The following is a 23325-nucleotide window of genomic DNA, read 5'->3' as shown; positions in this document are numbered from 1 at the left end:
GTCTTTCTTACAGTGAGGGGCCCAGAACTGGACACTACTTAAGGTGTGGTCTCACCAATGTCAAGTACAGCACAACAATCACTGTCCTGGTCCTGCTGGCCACACTATTGCTGATACAGGCCAGGATGCCATTGGCCTTCTTGGCCACGTGGGCACACTGCTGGCTCATGTTCAGCTACTGTTGACAGGACCTCCAGGGCCTTTTCTGCAGGGCAGATTTTCAGATGCTCTGCCCCAAACCTGGAGCATTGCAAGGGGTTGTCACGACCGAAGTGCAGGACCCAGCTCTTCACCTCCTTAAATCTGTTACAAGTTTGCTATTTATCCCATCCCCTCTTTGGGGAGAGAAGCCCTAATTCCTATGTGACCATTCTCAGGCACTTCTCTGGTTTTAACACATCAATAACCCTTGTGTCTTTGCTGCTGCATGGATCTCCATCCCCTATTTCCACTGAGATGACAGACCGCAGGGCCTTGCTAGCACATGATCCCCCAAACACTGGTATGCCACCCACCCCAGCTTATCTCTATTGAGCCTGGCTTTATCCCTTTTCCCCCTTCAAATTTAGTTTAAAATTCTTTCAATGAGCCCTGCTAACTTCTGTGCAAAGATCCTTTCCCCCCTTAACACAGGTGTATCCCATCTGTCACCATCAGGCCTGGTGTCATGTAAACCAACCCATGGTCAAAACCCCCAGAATTCTGCCGGTGGTACCAGCCAGTTATTGATCTGCCGGTTCTTCCTCTTCCCTCCCTCATCATTCTCTGAAATTGGAAGAATGGAGGAGAACAATATTTATGTTCCTGATCCCTCAACAAGTCATCCCAGGGCTCTGAAGTCTCTCTTGATTGCCCTCAGATTTCTATTGAAACAGTTAAGAATAATTAAACAGCTTAATTAAAACCATTCTTTAGGTATTTGTTCTACCTAGCAGAACACATCTGAAATAAAAAGCCCAGCAACTTCCAAAAGAGAAAGAGTGATACTTCAAGAAGCTACTGTATGCAGAACAGGTTCCCTAACATCTCAGTATAGTTCTAAAAAACAGCATTTAAAACATTAAAATTGCAATCACAACATAACTATTCTACAACTACATTACATGACCATTTTTAAAAGTATCTGTCTTTGGATCAATACCTTATGAAGGTCCTCCTTTTCTTGCCGCAGTACTCTGCACTGTTTTTCTAGTCCTTTCAACTTGTGTATGGAGTCCTCATGTTCTTGTCGAAAAGCCACTGCATCTGCAAGCTGTGCTTCCAATTTACTTACATCTGTAGATTAATACATATTAAAGGTAAGTGGTCCCAAATTAACACCAATAAAACAAGCAACATCACTCATGCAAACTGGCATCACTTTGCTTGGAAAATAAACTTCTTTCCCATTCCCACCATTTTAGACTGTGTGAGGTAATTTTGGGGCATTGATACCTCAAAACAATTTTATTTTTCTCAGCCCCTTAAAGAAATTCTCCCAAAGACTGTGAACTCTAAGTGAAAAGCCTTAGCACAGGGCTTGGTTTTGTTTTTGATGAATGCAACTTCTAGCCCTTGAAAACATTAAATAAACTTGAGTTGTTCCAATTCTAGTTCTAGTAATGTGTTTCCTAAATAGTTTTTCACTATGTGACAAGAAAGGCTACAGCCAGTCATTAGTGCATCCAACCAGACAGGCAAGATATTTTCTGGACTAGATACGAACTAATAGTCTGGGAAGGAAAAACTATCCTGGACAAGGTGAGCTGGAGACTGGATTGCCCATATTACTGGCATTTTGTTCTCTCTTTACTCTCAAAGAAAAATAAACAAATTTGACTTGAAATTAACACTTTTAAGTGCAAAAAAAGCCCAAAACCACTAATCACCTCTATATATTTCTGCTCAGTCTTAGAACTGGTAATAAAATGAACCACCATTCTCCATTTGGTTTTAATTACTACCTCTTTTAAACAAATAAATAAGAAATTGCATAGGGAATAACTGTCTCCCTCAAGTTCCACTGATGTCAGTGGCAGAACAGGAAACTGGACCCATGTATTCAGGAATCCCAAGCATTGCTGTAAGCTTGAAGCATTATTCCTTTCCTCACTTCTGCACAAACTTCCTCCCACCCTAGATGAACCAATGCCACTTCTTTTTAAATCAGGACATACTGCTAGAATTTATATTTAACACTGGCTGAAGGAGCTAGATAAACCTGAACCATCTGCAGAAGTAGCACCTTAATCTAGCTATTGTTAGATTCAAACCTAATTTCAGAATACACAAGAATAGCTTTTTTTTGGAAGGATAATCTATGTAGGGGAGCTGAACAGATTTTTGCAATGCTTACACCTACAAAAGGGGTATATTGCCAAACTAACGGGGAAAAAAAAATAATAAAAAAAAATCGGCATCAGCAACTCCACATGTGAACCCACATACGCTATATTATGGGCTCCTATAAAACTCTCAGCCAAATCATTGAGATTCAAAACTAACATTTTGTTTATCACTGATTCCCACTTAAAAATTAGGCGCTAACAGGAAACTTGTATGGATAAACTAATAGCATTGTCAAGCAACAGATTTTCAGTGATATGGAGGAGTCAGTCTTCCATCAGGACAGATGCCAGTATTTGTTTTTCTGCAATGCTCAGTGATTCCTAATTAATACATCACCAAATAGAAACACAAAGGGAGCAGGAGCTCAGAAATATTTAACTGTGAACTATTATTATACATCTCCCCATCTATTCCCTTATGTTACTAAAGAGCAACCACACTTCTCTCTCCCCTATCTCTTACACCTGCCTCCAAGTAAAACCCCTCCAAAACAGTGCTCTCCCCAAAAAGGAGGAGTAAGAGAACATAATCTCCTGAGATTTTTAAGGAAACAAACATCACACAAAATATTTAACTGAATCCATCCACACAATTCATTGTACTCTAGACTTCCCACTCTAGTATATGCTATCAGGTCAAGCAAGTGGAAGAAGTAGTTAAGCACTCATTTGGAAAAACTGAAACGTCACTTCATATTGAAGGAGGATTTAAAAAACTCTTTTTGTTTTTCAAGTACCTCAAGAACATTAATTCTACGTATTGCAAAAACACAGCACATCATGTTACTAGGAGAACCAAAATAAATTGCATTACTATAATTACCATGCCAGAGGCTTACCTGTTAATTTGTTCTTCAACCGTTCAATTTCTTCATTTAATTTTTTAATCTCCTTATCTCGGCTTGTATTTACTGTAACACACATTGGACCTTGGAGGCTCTGCACTGTCTGTGTAGATTCTTAAAATCGGAAAAGAAAGGAAAATATTTTCAATAAATATGTTCCAATGACCAGAAGTAAGAATCCAAACAAATACAGACCACTAACCTTGCAGTTTTCTGTTCAAATCCTGCTTTTCTTGCTCTAATTTCCGTATTTTCTTTTCATAGCCTTCTATTTGTGAAGTGTTCTTTAAGTCACGTTGTACATCTGTATCTTTGGTTACAGTGTCAGACTGCATCACACTCTTTAAAGTGCCTCTATCAGACAAAGAGCTGAAAACAATTATATAAGTTAGAACATTTTAATAAATACTCACAGCAGTCTATAGCAGTGACATGCTGGGATTCCACCAAATAGGCACCTTAAATTTACAAGAACAATTAATGCAGTAATTGTTACTGTAGAGACAACTGTCAGGGCAAAGTTATTATTCCCTAACTACTGTCCACGCTGCTGTAGAATTAAGATACCTGCATGCAGGACTTCAGTAATGCAGACACACATTTCACTTCACAAACTGCCTAAATGATTGGAAATGTTAACTCTCCTATTCCAGAGGTTACTACTATCTGGCAGACAAAAGGAAGCAGGTAAGTGTACCTGCACTGAGATAGCTGAGGGACAAACCCCAAAGTTTAAAGCATGACAAAGATGGATTTCAGTTAAGGCATATGATCTCCCTCTGAAAAGGATGAGACGTGTATTTTGGGTTCACAGGGTAACAAACCCCAACAAAGAGAAATAACAAATTAACAAACGGGCAGAATATCTTAACATCAGAGACAAGAACATGTTTGAGAGATCTCATGGAGATCTCTCTACATGGAGGCCATTTCAAAGATGTGCAAAGTGAACCACTTTGTCCATGCTCAGAACCCTCTGTGTTAACTTGGCCTACCAGCAGGACATTGGAGCAATGAGATAATCCTGAACAGCTACTGGAAGATGTCCAGCGTGGACAATACTTGCTCTGAGCCTCACAGTGCAGGGACAGCAAGTTTACACCCAACTGCAATTGACACATCTAGTCCCCTAACTTTCTTTCATTTCAAATAGATAAAATATTAAATACAAAAGCATCTAATCTTGGCATGTATACTCAAAATATGTTAAGACATTTGAAGGGAAAAAAAAGAAGGATACAGGTTTATCCAGAAGTATACCTGTGGACATCAACCTTTCTACATGTTTCTAAAAATGAGAATTTCCTAGAATTAGTTGCATTTGGGAAACAAGTTTAATGAAGAACAAATCCTTTGCTTACCTATCAGTTGTGTATGTAAACCCAACAAACGGTAAATGCAATCCAGAAAAGCCTGTATGAGAACTTGGTGGCACCACTTCCTGCATGAAAACAACATCCATGAAAACCCGAAAGAGAACCCACACAGAGTGAAAGGCATTTGACTGAGCCTCAACAGCTAAAAGAGAGACAGCTAGTGGAAACACTTTTCTTAGTACACCAGCTGACAATTGGCAGTTATGCTCCATTGTCCCTGAACAAGCTTTATTTCAGATTAGGTCACTTAATATAATGACCTGAATTTAGGAGCCTCTTGAACTGGCACTTGAAAGGGCAGCATTTCAACAAGTTCAAAGCAGAATGCAGCCAGTAAAAGAAAATCTGAAATATCAAGTTCCTAATTAAAAGTGACCTGGCACCAAAATGCATGCTGTTAGTTCTAGTATTCTAGTTACTGTTGAACATGTAATCAAAAAACGTGCCAAAAGCTCTTTATTTCTTGGAATACAAGCTGATGAACAAATTACCACAAAAGCTCTCTGCTCTTCCTGACACACTTGCAAACTGTGACACAACAAAAATGCAGGACCAGAACTCCAATGTTCCCTACTCCAAAAACCAACCTCCCAGTTCTTAAGTCAGTGGAGAAGTAGCAGTGCGAGTCCTCTCACCTGGACAGCTGTGATTGCAAGCTGCATGGAGAATTTATGTGTATTTCTAAAGACAGATATTTTTTCACCTTTGAAAAGGAACAAATCCAAACACTGGCTCCTTGTAAAGGTTAACTGAAAGGGCAACTAAAGGGTTTTTTTCTCCACCTAAGTATGTTTTAACTTTGGCCATGTAACAATACTTCATTTTGGCAAGTGCTACCACTTAGAAAAGCAGCTCATGACTTCTAATAACCCAAAACATCAAAGAGATGAAAAACTTGAATTTTTCACATTTGAAGTGACTTATTTTTCATCTCTCACATTATTTATTTTGAAATAATTTCTCACTACTACCTTACAGTGCAGCAAGGTTGCACACTTCCATTAGTAATATTTAAAAACAAAGACTCACTGGATTTCTTAGTACATCATCATCTACATCAAAGTTTGAGGTGTCAGAAGGACTGCTAACTTCTGGAATGTAAGGTGCTTCTAGGTTTCGGATGTTATCCCAATTAAGTCCTTCAAAAAATGCATGAGACTTAAAATCCTCTATTCCATTCTGTCCCAGTCTACGCTCCCTGCTGCAGATAAGTCGTTGAATAAGATCTTTTGCTTCTTCAGATACATCTGTAACATGGGATGGAAACTGAAATCGTTCCTACAAAACAAATAAGAGAAGTTTTTAGAGAAGGAATCTATTCTGTAACTTCCAATAGTAGTTTCAAAAAGAACATGCTAGTAAAACTGGAAATGAATAGTCAAATACTGTTCTAGTTCCAGCGAGCAGTGACAGAGCACAATTCAATACATTCAGTGATAGACTTTTTGTCTTAAAATGGATTTTGAGGACAAGAAATAATTTTTCAATTTCTTTAATACAGATATGTTTTAAACTAACTGTGGTTACAGTAACTCTGTTGGGAAAAGTGAACTTTTTTAAGACATATCAGAATTTTAACACACTGCAATATATTAAAGATTATACAATAAAGACAGGCCCCCACTGGTACTCTTAGTCAGAGGTCCATTGATCTCCTGAAGATGTATTCCTTGAGATTTAATTAATTTCAACTCTTAAAACACCATGATGGTAGTTAATTCCTTACCAAATGTTGTTATATTTAAGGATGTATTTTTCTAATTTATAGGTTAAACATCTGTTTTCTTACCAAAATTTAATCTACATTCAGAAAATATTTATATTATCATAAACAAACATAAGATATAAAAATTGTAATTACCACTAACAACTGAAATTACCCTAGATAGAAAAAACTGGGAAACCTTTATTTCTATTTTAGCTTGCTACTACTACCACTGCTGTATCGTCAAGAAGGGCTTTTTGGTGTTTGGTTGGTTGGTTGGTTTGGTTTGTTTTCCAGTAAAAGACAATAGCATATTTATACATATCATAGAATTACAGAATGGTTTGGGTTGGAAGGGACGTTAAAGATCATCCTAGTTTCAACTCCCCTTTCATGGGCAGGGATGCCACCCACTAGATCAGGTTGCTGACAGATATATATAAAAATATATATTTATAATACAACTTTTCAGGTTTAAAAATGAGATCATTAGGGACCAAACCAGCATGAATGAAATTAAATTTAAAAACTTCCAATGAAAAACATACAATCATATTGACTGTGTGTCCAAGCGAGATTAAAATATTAAGTTTGCAGCACAGGTTACATTTGCAATCATTTCACGCATTGAAGGAATTAAAGCAAGAGAGATATTAATATTCATCACAGCAAGGGTGTTAGCTCTGGCAAGGATTTCATGTCTTATCCATCACTGCCTCATTGTGAGAGTCAGCAATGTAAACTCCAGAAGAGTGCACTCGTCCTGGGAAGAAGAAAATGCAATAATAACCCTATTGCAACAGATTCTGGCTACCTGGGATGAGTATGCACATAAACACGTCCTTCTAATACAGCTCTTGAAAGGGCACGATGAACTGTTTTATTCTCACTCTCTAATGTTCAAAATGCACCCACAAGTTCCAACTCTTCTCTACCACTCTGACCCTGGGCAAATGCCCAACCCCAGGTTCTTCATGCAGCTCATGTCTACACTGATTGACTTGCCTGTTGCCTTTTTGGTACTGTTATCAGTGTGACAGAAAATGTGCACAGCTGTGTAAATAATGCATTACTTCATTTCTCCTGCACTTTCCAGAGGAAACTTGCATTGGGCCTAACATAACAGTAGGTTTTAATTTTGACTTTGTGATGACTGCTTAGATTTTCCAATGAGAACAACATCAGCATTTAGAGAAAAATTTCAACTTGTCGAACAATTAAATTTCTGCAGTTCAGAGAACCGAACATTCCTAAAACCTGAACCATCAAACCCACACAACATGGCTCTAAAACACTGTGAAAAAGCTAAGAACTACCATCACTTTAACATCTTCAAGTGATAAGTTTCTCTGTAAACATTATAAACTCTGTGGAAACACAAGACATGTAATATAGCTCTTACTTCATGGTTCATAATCTTCCCATAGGTTTCCACTAGTGACTCTGCATAGAAGGGTGTTTCCCCATACAGCATTTCATACATGCAGACACCCAGTGACCACCAGTCACATTCGGGCCCGTATTTCCCCATTCCATCCTCCATTGCTTGCAGGATCTCAGGAGAGATGTAGTCAGGTGTACCCACTGCTACTGATGACTGTACCTTGAATATAAGGCAAACATAATTCTCATAAGTTTTCAGGTTCTCTCAGCAACTTTTTTAATTCACACACTACTATTTCTGACAAACAGAGACAGCAGGACATGATTCTGGAGAAGGAAGAGATTTATAAATTCCCAGCAACATAACAAAGAAAATATTAAGAAAGTAACAAAGACTGCAAAGATTAAGTTCCAGTCTACTGCTACATAAAATCAGTTGATACGTTTTATTCTGTAGACAGTAGAAACCCAAAATAATCACAGTTATTGTGAAAGCAGAAAGACAAAATATGTTTTTCCTTTGTGTCTGTTTATACTTTAAAATTGCAATTGGCTGCCAGAAATTGAAATGAAAAATGGATAAGTAGGGAGACCAAGTCCTACTCCTGAATTTTACAGTTTCATTCGAAGATCACAAAACAAGTTTCTTGGGTAAGTTTTATTATGTCAGAAATCAGCCAAATGTTTATTGCCTAATGTGCAACTGGATACAATACAGGGGTAAGGTGGGGAATGGCCCTGTGCCCAAGTAGTAGAGAAGACATGACCATGAGGGCAGTGGCAGAACAGCTCTGATCTCTAGGAATATGTTCTCAATTCCAATAGCTCTTTCATTTTGCATTTTAATATGGTAAAGCCTTGGCAGGCATTTTATAACTAGAGAACATCACCAAGATGTGAGTTTGTGCCAAAATTAGTGAATGATGTTGCATGGCATAGTTTGGCAGGTCTGGCACCCCTGCAAGTGCCCTAAACTAGGCAAAACAAACAAAAAACATCATGCATAATTTAGCTTTTAGAGGTATATCCAATCTGGTGCACAAGATGGCCAATTACCATCATGTTGCTGTTCCATTTGTCAAAGGCATATAAAACAAACTGCTTATTAATTATAGAACCAGACAATCATTTAGGCTGGAAAGGACCTTTAAGATCATCGTGTCCAACTGCTAACTGAGCACTGCCAAGTGCACCTAAATCATCTCCCTGTGTGCCACATCTACACACCTTTTCAATACCTTCAGGGATGGTGACTCCACATTTGTGTGTGTCTAAGTGGTGTAGTCTAAATGGTCACTGACCGTTCCCCCTTGGATTGTGGGGACTTCATTTCTGCTCTCCATTACCATCTTCCAGCCCATGGGGCTCATTACCCAGAGAACAACTGCTCTTACTATTGAAGACTGAGGCAAAGAAGACATTAAGTACCTCAGTCTTTTCCTCATTCTTTGTCACCATATTTCCACTTGCATATGTCACCATATTTCCACTCCAATAAAGGAGGGAGATTCACCTTAACACTCCTTTTGTTGTTAATATATTTATGGAGACATTTTTGTTTTTTACAGCAGTAGCCAGATTAAGTTCTAGTTGGGCTTAGTTATGTCCTCACTGGGGATGACTTATACTTAAGTCTGTCATGGCTTTTAAGGCTCTTGGTCACATGTGATTCTAACACATATATAATATCAAATTTGTCCTTTTTTAATAAATTTGGATAGTTCATAAAAATCTCATGAAAACTCCAATGGTCAGTAGGAGAAAAAGTGAAAACCAGAAAAATATAGCAAAGTATAACTTTAAAAGTTTAGCAGCCTGTAAAACGAGGAGATGAAGACATCAGAAATGTGTTTAATTACGTTAAGTTACACTCTTCCCTCAATTTTTAGCATATCAGATAGTCTACAATATACCACATCCCGATGCACGCTGCTGATGTCTAATCTCCTTAAGATCAGAAACTCACTTAAAAGGTCCTACTACCAGCAACCCAATTAAATTTTGCTTCATACATACTGTGCCATCTTCACTCATTTTCAGACAGGACCCAAAGTCTGCCAGTCGTATGTGGCCGTTCATGTCCAAAAGAACATTATCAGGCTTTATGTCCCTGTTAGAAGAGAAAGAAGTGAAAAGATTTAAGCATATAGTATTAGCTCTGATTGTAAAGATTATTCTTGCATCAGAATAACACAGAATTTTAGATTGGATACCCCCTGATGCAAACGGTTTTTACTGTATTATTTATTACCCTCTCCTCCTGCCCAACTTCAAATTTTGCCTACAATATTGAAGAGGTAGACTACATCAGATTTTTAAGCTCAAAATTCAACACTGAATGGTCAAATAATCAGGTAGATCAATGACAATGAGTCTACCAACTGTGACAGATAGGCAGTTTACTCTATCAACATAATTTCAAGATTATATGCATTGTAATACATTGTTTAGAGGCAAGAACAATAAAAGAGAAAAGACAATCTTTTAATCAAATGTTGGGGTTTTTTTGCCAAGACTTATAACTGACTTCTTATCTAGGACTATTTTTTACTGCGGGGAATTTTGTTCAGCATTTCTGTTCACTAGTATTTTTTATTTACTATTCAAGTCTTTCTATACACTATTGCACAGCATATTTGCTTCTAGGAATACCTAAGGATCTTTCCATCCTGTGTACAGGCAGCAGTTACCCTACAAGCCACTGAATTCATCCAGCTCTGGGCTCAGGGCAATACTATTTCAACAGGATACAGTAACATTAGAAAGTCTCCAACCTCAATCTGCATCTTTCCTGTTCTTACATAGATATAGCTGGGTATAAAATTATATACAGCATGATAAAGCTACTAAATTACACAAACTAACATTCCTGTTTCATTCTAGCTTATTACTTGATATTCTTTTTAATATCAGGAAGGTCACTGAAAAGGATTTACTGAAGAGCATATTTATTTAATTTCGTCCACCAATTAATGACATTTTATTTCATCACTTTGCACTCAAATTCACATGAAGTGAAGTATCAGCAAAAGATAATCATTCAGACATTCACGTGTTGTTTGTTTGTTTGGTGTTTTTTGGTTGGTTGGTTGGTTGGTTAGTTGGTTGGTTTGCTGGGTTGGTTTTGGTTTTTTGTTTAGTTTTTGTTAGGTTTCATGGTTATTGTTGTTGTTTGGTTCGGTGAGTGTTTTTTTTTTTAATTAATAGCCTTAAGATATCCCAAATGACTTAAGAGCACCTAGCCAATATACTGGGAAGTTGGCAAGAAAGGAAGAGGGAAGAACAAGAGCAGAAAGCAAAACCAACTCACTTTTGTACCAATTCTGCAGGCTAAAAAGGAGAAAATCCATGTCTTCCAAGATAATATATACCAGTCTTCTCCCTTCCTTTAGCCAACAATACCCAGGATCAACTTCCAACATGCCAGCACACCATCATGCCATTTTTGAAATATTATTTTTGATCTGAGCTAGCCAAAAAAAAGATAACCAAGCCAATAAATGTGTTGATTTGGGTGGGGGGAGTTTTTTGATAATATGTTTATTCAAATAATACTATCTACTAGTAATATATAAAATCACACGTGCTTTACCTTAAACCTTCAAAAGTGGAGTTCCAAATGCCACTACATGTGCCCAAAACTTTAAATACTGCACAATACCTTCAGCTTGATCTTTGAGGAGACAACTAGAATTACTAGTTGTAAACAAAAACCCCGTGCTCTAATACACCTTGCTACATAGATGTGGAAGCTCACAACGTTTGATTTTTAAGGTGCTGAATTCTGGTTTCACACTTGAGGAGACTTGCGAGAAGAACCGTGATAGGTTTAACAAAGGGTCCTCATATATGTAAAAATCCTGCCAACCTGATACATTTTGATTCAACACAAACTTGCATTAACCTTTTTTAACCAAAGGTTACTGCTCTGCAATTAATTCCTGAAATGTCACTAATAATGCTGCTCATTAGCAGTATTAATACAAAATAATAAATGCTAATCTATGCCTGTCGACATAAATTTAAATGCATATTTATTTGTGATAATACAGAAAAATATGTGCTGAGAAAATTAGACTATGTCATTATGCTATTCCAATGAATACTTTAGCAATTTTGTATTGTTAAACTTATTCTGTACATTTCAGTTCCAGATATTGTCAACATTCCTTAACGGTCCCATAACCACAAGTGAAGCTCAACAGTTGCAGGGGACTATGAAAGCTAATATACAACTGTACAGTAATTCATTTGTTTTTTAAAGAACACTGCTCACAGTGCCATTTGCAGCATGAGGCAATCTCATGCAACACTTCTCTGCTTCACATGCAGATCTCACTTGCCTCAGGGACCATTACTGCTGTTCAGAAAGGCTTAATTCCTCATCTCTGAGCTCCACTGTTTCCTATCTAGAGCTAACAGGTTGTATAAGCCTTTAAAGGGTCCTTGAAACCCTCTCCAGAGCAATCATGCTCCCTCCTAATCCATTCCAGTCACCAAGCAGTAATTTCTTGGGCATTCATACATCTCTTATTCAAAGCATATGTTTTGGCCTCAGAGCCATCCATTCCTATTGCCACAACAGACATTCACTCAGTCCCATGAAAAGATGTAGCCGGTCAGGTAGTCAGGCCACCTTCTTCAGAAATGGATGCAAGGTGCCTCTGGTGAACTTCTCTGAGGCTGTGACATTTTTAAATCCCCACATATTGCCCACATTTACTCTCAGGAGTTCTGCAGAGTTTATATATCTTTTCTAATTGATTTTTAAAACAGCAAAGTCTGAACAGAAGAGTTCAAAGCATTATAGTTTGAGAATTCCCTGTGCTTTTCAAACATTAATTGTACTGTTACAAACCACAACCTGAGTTTACAGGATTCAGAATACACATCCTGTGTACAAAAACAATTAGACTGGTATGTGCCCACTGATTACAAAAACTGTCTGAGATGACCTCAGGTAAGCAGATGCACTGATGTTATCATGGGCTACCCGTGCATAAATTTTGCAGAATGTCCAAACATCTGTATAAAGCTCAAACTGTTTCAAACTGCTTCAAACTTCTAGGTTGGCTTGGACAAAAGCAAATAAATATTCATTAGGTGAACTAAGAATAAGCCAAGAACCCTGATTAAAAATAGAAGCTTCAGTAAAAGGTTAGTCAGATAAATGTCACTGCTTCAAATATCAATCTATCAACACTTGATATTTAAAATGTAATAGCTTATACAGCTATTATAGAGTTACACTAAGTATGTACCCACAGTAGTTTGCCTGTGGCTACTGTGATAATTTGTATATGCAGCAGTATCTTTAGGATTAACTTCATATAACTGCACATGTATTTCCATGTGCAGTTCCATGTACAGTTTCCATTACATTGCCAAATGAGATGGTATTTTACCTGTGCACATAATGCAGTTCATGTATGGAATGTATAGCAAGCACCATTTCACCAATGTAGAACCTAGCCATATCTTCTGGAAGCTTGTCTTCAAACTTACTGAGAAGTGTCAGCAAGTCACCACCAACATAGTAGTCCATCACTAGATACTGAAAATGGAGAAATAAAGCAGTCAAGTACTAGGAGACAGCTGGGAAGAAAAAAACCTCAAAGTTCACCAGTTAATCTCCGAAAAAAAACTTTCACTACTTTTTTCTGTGCCTGTGGAATGCAGTCAAAATTGGTGATCTTCTGTTTTATTTTTATTTGCTTACTTAGTATAAAAAGATACCATATTCCTTTAATAATCACAGTAAGAATGTCACATCAGCATTTAGTTCTTACCATAAAAAACCTCCAAACAAGATATGGCAACAACAAACAAGTAAATCAGAGTTTATTGTGTTATCACACAAGGAAAATGATCTAATATCACAACTAATGCTCGCTATCAACTCTTTAAATAAGAGATGACAGAAGAAAAAAACAAATATAGTGAAAAGCACTATTTGATGCAGCTTAGTCTAAAATATACACTTCTTTACTACTTTTATTTTTGGTATAATTTCATACTATTAGTTGTTCCAAAAGTAGCACTTATCACATCAACATCTTCAAATACTCATCTTGGCACATTCCACATCATGGATGCATAACATAGCTGGCAGGAGCTTGACGACACTATACATGCCCATGACAAGCCAAAAGCACTGTCAAGCCAGAGGCACCAAAGTGGGAAATTTAAAAATCAAAGATTAATCCTCTTTTGAATATATTTCAATGAAAAAGTAAAGAGCCTCCTAGGCCAAACAGCCATTACCCTATCCAGGGAAAGGACCAATGCTGATAGGGTAACATGAAAGAAGAGGACTCAGGTGTGCTATTTGTTTTTCATACCACAAAATAAGCATTATGTTTTAGTTATTTCCTAGCAATAGCCACCTAAATCCAGACCATCACTTCAAGTATAATGACTTTATCTAGTACTACCAGTCTTGAGCCATTTTGTTCCATGCTTCCCAAAATGATTTGATATGTGGGTTTAGGACTAACTTTGCTTATTCTGGAGGTAAGTTTCCAAAGCAGTCATGTTATCTTTCTCCTCAAAGTAAAGCAACCTAAAATCCACTGTCCCTGCCACAGATTCATCTTCCACAAGGGAAGGAAATTAAAGAAGACAGGAATGCAAAGGAACATAAACTGCAATATTAACCGTTTCCTCGCTATCTTTTGGCTTAAAAGAGTGACTCTGAACCATCAGTCTTCTAAAAGGGATATTGTCCTAAAGTATTTTCTCTCAAATTCAAGGCAAAGAGACCTTACAGAGCCTTTTGTGGTAAGTGAAATATCCTGCCTGTCAGGGACAAGGTAATGCACTTCCCTTAGCTCCCAAAGCATTTATAACTCAACAAGAATTCAGCTGACCCAGAAGCAAGGAACTTGGATCAGAGAAAGATCATGAGACCTCTTCTATAAGAAAGTCAAATTTTATTCACCTTTCAATTCAGAACAATCTACTTGCCAGGAGGTGCTTCCTATGGGGTTAAAATAAAGGCTATTCTGATGCTGAAATCTAGAGGCATTGCATTTCTTCCAGGGAATTGACTACATCAAACAGGGTGAGAGTAGTTAGAAATCAAAGGAAAAAAAGGATATCAAAATACTCTTACGAGTACTCAGAAGCCTTTAAGAGGCTGACAGCAGACAAACATATATGCCCCTTCATCATGACTGAGACTGGGAAAGAAAACTAACAGATTTTAATCTGGAAGAGACGGAGAACTTCAGGTCCCATATAAGTTTCTAATGTTCATGGACTATGTTTCACCTACATCATATCTGCTTCAGCAGAATCACCAAAGACTTACTTAACCCATCTTGACTCAAGATGGCTCTATGAAAGCTTTCTAAGAACCAGAAGAAAAAAGTCATGCTACCGTTCCCATGTATTGTCATTTAAGATTTGGCTGTTTAGAAAACAGTAATGTATGACGTATTTACTTCAAAGGTTTTAAAACTACAGAAGCAGAACCTGAAAATGAACTCCAGAAGATATACATTTTGTAGAATTTTGTATTTCTTGACTGAATATAAGTTCTGCATTATTGAATGCTCTATTAATATTAAATAGAGCCTATAAAACCCTAGTTACTTTTAGACTCTTCAAAGGCAGGTGCCTTTTCTACTTTGCTACTTTAACATCTTACCTTCTCTTTGTCTCATTCTGAACCCTTTGTCATGCAGCCAGAAGAGGCAAAGCCCGAGGTGTGGGAAGACACCAAGGCTGTCTCTCTGCTTCAGGTTTGGCTTAGGTGGTTTTGAATTCAAGAATCTCTAGCTATAATGCGCAAGTATCACTGTGAGGAGATACTGGAATATAGAGCTTTCTCTTTCAGAGGGCCAGGTTGGAAAACTGAGCTCTATTGTCTGTTCTTGTTTTGTTCTCAGCTTTGTATTCCATTCTACAAGGATCACAGATGAGCTAAAAAGTAAACCAAATCTGCCCAGGTTCTGAAACAAGGCAGCACTCTCCAGGATAATCAAAAATGTGGCTATAAACTTCTTCAAGTTCAGAAGAGAATCAAACAGAGATCTTTTAGCCCTTAGACAAGCACTAGATGGTATGGAAGAGAACCTTCTGTCCAGGTTTTTGGATGAATTTATTTCCCGGTGTGTTTCACCTTCTCTTCATGCATCATTTACAACAGTGACTGAGATGCAGATCCACTCCATCTGTGAGCACCACACATTTACAGGAGATAGATGCTGAGTAACAGACCAAATTGGAAGGCAGCATCTCAGCACATGCAGAACCAGACCTCAGGCAAGCTGAGAATCTGCTGACTTTGGCTGCTGGGCAGAGCTGTTGCTTTCTCAGATACTGGATCTTAATTACATGCTAGATGTCTACATTCTGCTGGTGAGTGAAATTTCAACATCTAAGTGCCTCTGGGAACTTTGGGAAAACAAATGTATTTATATTGATACATCTCACTTGGAACTGATTTGTATAAAATGGTATTAGATCCCCCTGTCATCACTATCACTTGCTATCTTGCACAGCTAACAATTTTTTCTTAGGTAGCTCTATTCTTACAAGCTACTTGGAAATACAAACAGGATACTTTATGTTATTTTTCTGCAAGTCTGAAGGCTGTTTGGTTCTGTGGGAATTTGAAATTATAAGCTACCTACACAAGGCAGTGCCAGAGAGAACCAAACTGTGAGAGATCGAAAACCTGGATCTATCACAAACCATTCAATGGAAATAGCCTGTAAATGAGGGCCTAAGACATGACTACTTACTTTCTTACAATGCGCTTCTTATTCTAAAAATACTTCAAACGTGATAAAGTAATGCATTTTGTTTCAGCATTTGTGGAAATGAATGTGTATTTTCTAACTCTTGCTTAGTTCCTGAACTCTTTGTCAGCCTTTTATCAATACATTTTTTCTTATTTATATTCATGACTTGCTACTGTGGTACTATCTAAAAAGTGTTAAGAAGGTGAAAACTTTCACACTACAACTCTGCCAGTTGTTACAGAAGTAGCAGGCTTGCAAATCCAGCCTCAAGTAGCCACAGGGAAGCTGTGTGGTTCAGCATGTTACAGAATGTGGGGACTTGACTGTCTTTGCTCCTAACCAGTACTCTCCTGTATTCTGTGACTAAGGTAAACACAGCTTATGTTACAGTTCTAGTAACTCATCATTAAAAAATGTCATAAGAGTATGGACTTTCTTTATAAATGGTTGCTAAAGTCTCTCAATCTACTGAGATGACCAATCTGCTGATTTAAAAACATACTTTATAAATACTTTTAAGAAATAGGCCTTTTTTCCCCCTAGGGCTTTTAAAATACCAACATTTTAAATTACTTTTGCCAGTTTTAAACAAAATCTTGTTTCAAAAGACGTTCTGAAAGTTAAAAGTAAAATAAAAAGATTTCTTACTTTCACAGAGTTAATACCTCTCAAATTATTTAATTGCAGCCTTATCCAAAATATTAAACTTGAACATGATATTTTTTATGCAATGGTAGATTATTCAATTTAAAATGCTCAACTAAAGCTCTATATACTACATTACTACACAACTTTCTCACTCTCCTGGAGTTACAGTCAGTCCCTTTGAAGTTTTTCTTCAAGGAGAAACAAGAATGTTGAAACACTGCTGTGAGGCATGAGGTGGACTGATCTAATGCACTAATATCCTTAAAATATACAAAAAAATAAAGTTCTTTCATAACCCAAAGTTTTTATTAGCTGATGAATCAAACATACCAAATAGTTCTCATCTTGAAAGGCGTAGTGCAATGTAGTAATCCACTGACAATCTCCATTCACCAAGACATTTCTCTCCTCTCGGAAGCAAGCTGTCTAAAGGAAGAGAGGGGGAAAAAGCCATTGTCAACATCAACAAGTAGTTTTCACGGGATGAATATATATGGATGTTTTATGGGATTATTTTGAATTACTGAACAGAGGTCTCTATTCATTGGAATTCAGTCTGCACAAGTGACAAGCCGAGGAATCTCTGCAGGCTTTAGTCAGGCATTCAGTCACTCTAATCCTGACTGGAACTTTAAAAAAAAACAACAAACCAAACCCAAAAAACTCGACACCAACACACAACACCCCCACAAACACCAAAAAGCCCACAAACCAATTCAAGTCAACACTAAATCTTTGTTTCATAAAGTATTTTTAAGAGCCAGAAAATGATAACTTGTCACTGCCATCTGTAGCAGAAAGATAATGGCTCTAGGAAAGTAAGTCTGGTTCTTCTGATAAAGACCTTTATGAAAACAGTTTCATGTATACTTTTATTACGTTACAGTCCCAGTTCCAGACACTGCTAACACACTATAGGAAATAAGCAGATTTTACTATTACTGTCTTATCTTTGTCCAGTACAATACATTTTCATTTTCAATAATCTTTCCTTTACTTCAAACAGCACACTGCAACACTTCAGAGAAGCAAGCTCTGTGTAACAGGTTTTCTCAGCATCTTTACATAAAACCAACTTTCATAAACTTCAAGCGAGTCTCCTTAATAAAAATATATTAATGTTTTTATTGGATCAAAACCATCAAGACACAGACCTTGGGACTCTTCCACTACTCTCAGTTCAGAGAGGCATTATCAGGATATTCAGTAGACTCAAGTGTTAGGGTTCTACTCAAGAATTGACTTTTTTTGTTTCTGTCATTGCTGTTCATTCAGATTTCTTAGAAAATGTATAATGGAAATGTGCCTGAGGAGACCAAGCCTTACCATACATGATTGCACCTTATAAAGGTATCTTGACCATTTTTCCCCTCAAAGGAAGTAAAATTCCATTTACCTTTCTACTGAAGAAGACCATGCTGTGGTCAGATTGTAAAGCTAGTAATCATTGGTGCAAAGAGAAGTAAATTGTAATTAAATGCTAACTGAGTGGTTTAAGGGTTTATGAATGCAAGGCCAAAGTAACACTCTACAGAAAAGTTTGGCAGCTACAGCAGCTCCAAGTAATCCTATTCCCTTCCCGCAGCACCAGAGCACAGCCCTTCTCAGATCTTCTGGCACCACAATGTGAGGAGGCTGCCAACACAGAAAACTAGTTTGTTTATTTTCGAAGACATCAGTTCCTTGATCCAGCTCACTGTGCAACCTCAAACAGCGAGGGAACGCTATGAACACTAAAAACCCAGCAATGCTGCTGAACACTTTGCATCATGAATTCAGAGTATAAAACTCTCCCTCTCTGCTTACACTAGCTTAAAAGGCCTTGAGACGTGAGTTGAAAAAGCATGACAGGCTACCTAATCACCCAGTCAGGACTTATTTGGAACTGTCAAATGTAATACGGTAATGACTATGTATTTTGCTGTCAGAACAATAAATGCAAATTGTCCTTATCAACACAGATGGCATGCCAATTTTGCTTGTAACCCATTTATCAGGTGATGTCAGGTGATATTCACTAATCTTTCCTTTATTTTAGTGACTTCCAACCATGTGGGGCTTTTTTTTTCTTGCAGCTAGTACATGAATAAGCAGTATTTAGATAACTTCTTGCTAGGTTTAATAAGTCATACACAACAAACATAAACCAGTAAAACAACATGCTTGTCAGACCACTCATGCAGTGGATAATAAAACACCTGAAGTCTGCTTTTCAGTAGAACTGCCCATTTAAGAGGCTACTGTATTCTTGCAGCTTCATTTTAAAAATAACAAGTTTTACCACATTTGGGAAATTTTAACACCCAAATGTTGTGTGAACTTGATATGCAGGTTATAAATTCTTGCTTACCCAGAAAAGCCAAATCAAGTGATCAAACTGAACAGGAAAAGACAAAGGGGCCAAGCAGAGAAGACAGTTCCTTTATTGCCTTTTGTAGATGTGAAAAATGAGCAGAAAGAGAACTTTTTTCGACTGTTATTTATTTTAAGTGTATATTGGGAAAACTATTGCTTATTATACATTTTTCTTGGTGGCCAAACCTCTTCCACCTCATGCCTGTCTGAGAGGGTAAGAGGAGTTAGTTGCATGATTTGAAGACAGTTTGTAAATAGCTGTCTTCTCAGGACATCTCTATGTGCAAAAGTTGCAGCTATTTAGATAGGCCATTTAATGAAGTCACTTTAAAAATGACTAAAATAAGCCAGCTTAGCTGTATTTCCATGAGAGTTTGGGAGAGAGATCCCTGCAAACATTTCTGTTTAAAATAACTCTATACTGACCAATGATTTAACACAGCTGAAATCTGCATAGAAAGGGCACCAAATTTCCCTCATACAGGGAAAGGCTTAATGTGGAACTGCTGATGCAGCACAGCCCAGAGTGTGAAATCTCCTGACAGCTCAAAGGAGAGCCGGGCTGCTGCTGCCTGTAAAGAAGTGCATGGATGGATGGACAGAGTGTGACTAAATCAGGCAAAGGCAGTGGTGAAGAGGGGCTTAACAGGAGGGAGGAGATTTTTATCACAGGAAAAGAGCTGGCACTGACTCACTGAAAGGAAGGGAGGCACTGGGAAGGGCAGGCTGGGGGGGAGGAGGTGTCAGGAAGGGGACAGAAGAATGGAACAGGGAAGGGTCAGCAAGCTCGGTCCTCAGGAAAGCAGCTAGTGCTTACCCCTTAACAGAACTCCTGCAAGTACTGATGCACTACATGTACTTTCTACTCTACTGCTGTTAGCTTATGTAATATTACATTTGCCATAAGGTTTTCCTCTACTGTGCAAGCATAGGTATCCTAGGAATATCTATCCTACAAAGCTGCTTCCCACTGCGTATTAGTAAGTCTTTTCCTCATCTGTGAAGTACCCACTCCCATTTACATGATTTGTTGTGACAATGTACATCTCCTTTCACAAAAAAAAGTCCTTAAACAAATTTACCTTCTTAACGTTTTGGTTTACAATCTGAATCTCTGATTCCAAAATATTTAGTTACAGTTTCACTAGTTATACAAATCCTGTTACAAACTGTAGGATGCAAAGCTCCTTAATGTATGATTTCTGAATGGAAGAGAAAAAAGACCTTTTCATAATGTTTTTGTATACAGCTGTGAATGTCACAGTAGCACCAATCTCAGCTTTCATGTAGTCTTTAACTTGCCTTTACCGTAAACAAAAATCTGGCCAATAAATTCAGGGTAAGAACTAGGGCAGACTGTCTGGTAAACGAATACACAGTAATGCTGAGAACAACAGATGCCTGGAAGGGACTGTCAGACTTGATTGCATTAAAACAGCTTAAGGAAAAAAAAGAAAAAAAGAATGAAGCTCCTATGCTCATGAAATAATTCTTCCTAATCTGGAAGAGCTTCAGTGTAATCTTCCTAATGTCATTTTAAAAATTCTCCATGTTAAAAAAAACATATTACTTACCTCTGCCCTTTTAAGCATTTCCCACTTATTCAGAATTTTCATTGCATAAATGCGCTCTGTACACTTCATTTTAACAACTGCAACCTGAAATAATAAGATATTTTTATTTAACAGAAGCATGATCAGAAAAATACAGTTTTCAAACAGCTTAATGTTCACAAATCAACAAAATAAGTTAGCCATGAGTGATCAATTGACACATTGATAAACAACAGCTTGAGTCTTTGCTCCTTCTATATTCCTCCTACATTAATACTATGTGCTTGATGCACCATGTGTGGTCAAGTGCTCGTGATGAAGTACATGGGGGATGATGCAGGAGGAGCATGAAGCTTTTCATATGAAGATGTGTAGTAGAGCTGCATTGTTTCCCAAGAACAAGCAGGGCTTGTAGCCAGGCCTGCAGCCAACGGGGCAACATTTAAAAGGGCAGCCTGGGAAAACAAGAAAGGCTGGTGTCAATAGAAATACACTACATTTGACTAATTTGTTTTCACATTTCAGGTCTCAGAAACTTGAAAGATATTTGCAAATTAGCATGCTTTTGTGTACTGTATGCAGATACTTGAAAAGAAAAAAATAATCATTTATTTATTCACCATTTTGCTTGAAGCATTTTACTCTGCATCCTGTGTACAAGATTTGCTTACACTGATCTGTTATGAACAGTAGCTGTGCACATAGTTGTAACCGTGGAAGAAAAAACAGAGACTACAAAAACTTCAAGGCTTAAGAATGCAAAGACTTTATTTTGACCAAGACTTGTATTCTCCAAGACCAAAACTAATTCTTCTTGTGGTAAAGACACCATTTCCACAAAATTCTTGCAGCTGGCAAAAAAACCCCAGGCATCATGACTAAGACAGCAACATTTTCACAGGACTATACATGGACTGCTTGAATATTTCTACTGCTTCTCAGCTCATCTCTATTTCAGAAGCAGAAAACCAACCAGCTTCCAACAGAGCTCTGAATAGCTGTGTGAAAAGTAAAAGGAATGACATCAGCTTGCCTCTTCTGTTGCTTAAAAACCCTTATCTACAAAGGATTCAGGAACTACAGCAGCTTTAAGATGATGCTGACTACAAAAAAAGGTTGGACTTACGCGTCAAGCAGAGCAACACTATACAAAGCTGTAAGTCTTGAGGAGGGAAGGGGGAAGTGTCATACCTCCCTGCACCTTAGCAGTAAAGAAGCTCCAGATGAGGGGCACAGGGATTACTGCTTCTCCAGTAACACAAGAACAGGATATTCACATTTAGACAGATATCTCACCATGCAGGTGAATTCCTAAAGCCTTCCATGCGTCAATGAGTGAAACTCCACTCACCAGGTCACATAATGGATAACAGCACCTTGTACACACCTGTACAGTCATGTAATGGAAACACAGCTCTAAAAAAGGTCTCATAGTTATCCACCACAGGAAAGACATGGGAATCTGGCCCTAAGCACAGCTGGCAAAGGCACAGCACTAAGAAGCAGCTTTTATAAGTGATGTAGAATATCCACAGCTACATTACAACCCCAGTGTCTCCTGGCCTACAAGCACCTCCTGCAGACACTGCTCATGCTGCAGGGGAAGGATGAGCAAGACAGGAGCGTTTCAACCAAACACATGAGGTTCCTTGGCACATACGAAACCGTTCAAAACTGACCTTCAGCAATGGCTTAAAATTTAAACAGCCTTGCTCCTTGCCTCATCACAGCTAAAAGTCACTGTAACAGCCTCTCTCCGTACACTTAATTGGGTCATTACCCCGATCCAGCTGAAGGCACACTGTAAGTCAAAAAGCACATTAAAAGCTTTGAAAAACTGCAAGATGCTGACTACACTTCTTAAACTGTTCCAGGAAGAACATGACAACTCAGGAAAAGCCCCCACCTCCAGAGCAGGGACAGAACAGCACAGAATGCTGTTACCTGCTGCAGAGGAACAAAGGAAGGAACCCTCTGGGGCAGATGCAATTTGCAAGTGCAGCTCTGTGAGCCCTGGAGTAGCAACATTGAAGTTTCACTACAGCACAGCACTAGGACTGCTCAGCTATTTAACTACAAATACAGTGCACGAACCCAAACCCAGATAGGCATCTACTACACTTCATCTAAGGCCATCACTGTCCAAAAGCACTGCAGGATAGTGCAAGTTTGGAGCGAGCTCAACTGGTGAGGAAGGATGGGAGCCTGGAGTGCTGGAGGACAGGCACAACTGAGGAGCTATGCAAATGTTAGAACAAAGTAGGAAATGAAACAGGCCTGGAAAAAAAGAAAAAAAGAAGAAAGGATGCCAAATCTGTAGGACCAATTTAGCGATTCCCCAGTTGCTAACTATATATTAGTGCTATTTATTTTCAACTGAAAG

At 38.0% G+C, this 23325-nt stretch overlaps 1 protein-coding gene across 1 annotated transcript in view; it reads right to left on the bottom strand.

The window, feature by feature from the left end:
- Positions 1-23325, bottom strand: part of CDC42BPB (CDC42 binding protein kinase beta) — a 94622-nt gene that overhangs the window by 34067 nt on the left and 37230 nt on the right. Inside the window, exons 3-12 of the mRNA XM_017807421.1 lie at positions 20964-21047; positions 17365-17460; positions 13042-13190; positions 9653-9746; positions 7656-7856; positions 5578-5826; positions 4534-4613; positions 3375-3541; positions 3167-3286; positions 1142-1275 (exon numbers count right to left, since the gene is read on the bottom strand). Of these exons, the coding sequence (XP_017662910.1) occupies positions 1142-1275; positions 3167-3286; positions 3375-3541; positions 4534-4613; positions 5578-5826; positions 7656-7856; positions 9653-9746; positions 13042-13190; positions 17365-17460; positions 20964-21047 (1374 nt within the window). The remainder of the gene's footprint in view (positions 1-1141; positions 1276-3166; positions 3287-3374; positions 3542-4533; positions 4614-5577; positions 5827-7655; positions 7857-9652; positions 9747-13041; positions 13191-17364; positions 17461-20963; positions 21048-23325) is intronic.

This window comes from Lepidothrix coronata, unplaced genomic scaffold, assembly GCF_001604755.1.
Source record: "Lepidothrix coronata isolate B3197 unplaced genomic scaffold, Lepidothrix_coronata-1.0 Scaffold19, whole genome shotgun sequence".
In the NCBI taxonomy this organism is placed as follows: Eukaryota; Metazoa; Chordata; class Aves; order Passeriformes; family Pipridae; genus Lepidothrix; species Lepidothrix coronata.
The sequence above is the reverse complement of the archived record's forward strand: the minus strand, read 5'-3'. Positions and strand labels throughout refer to the sequence as shown.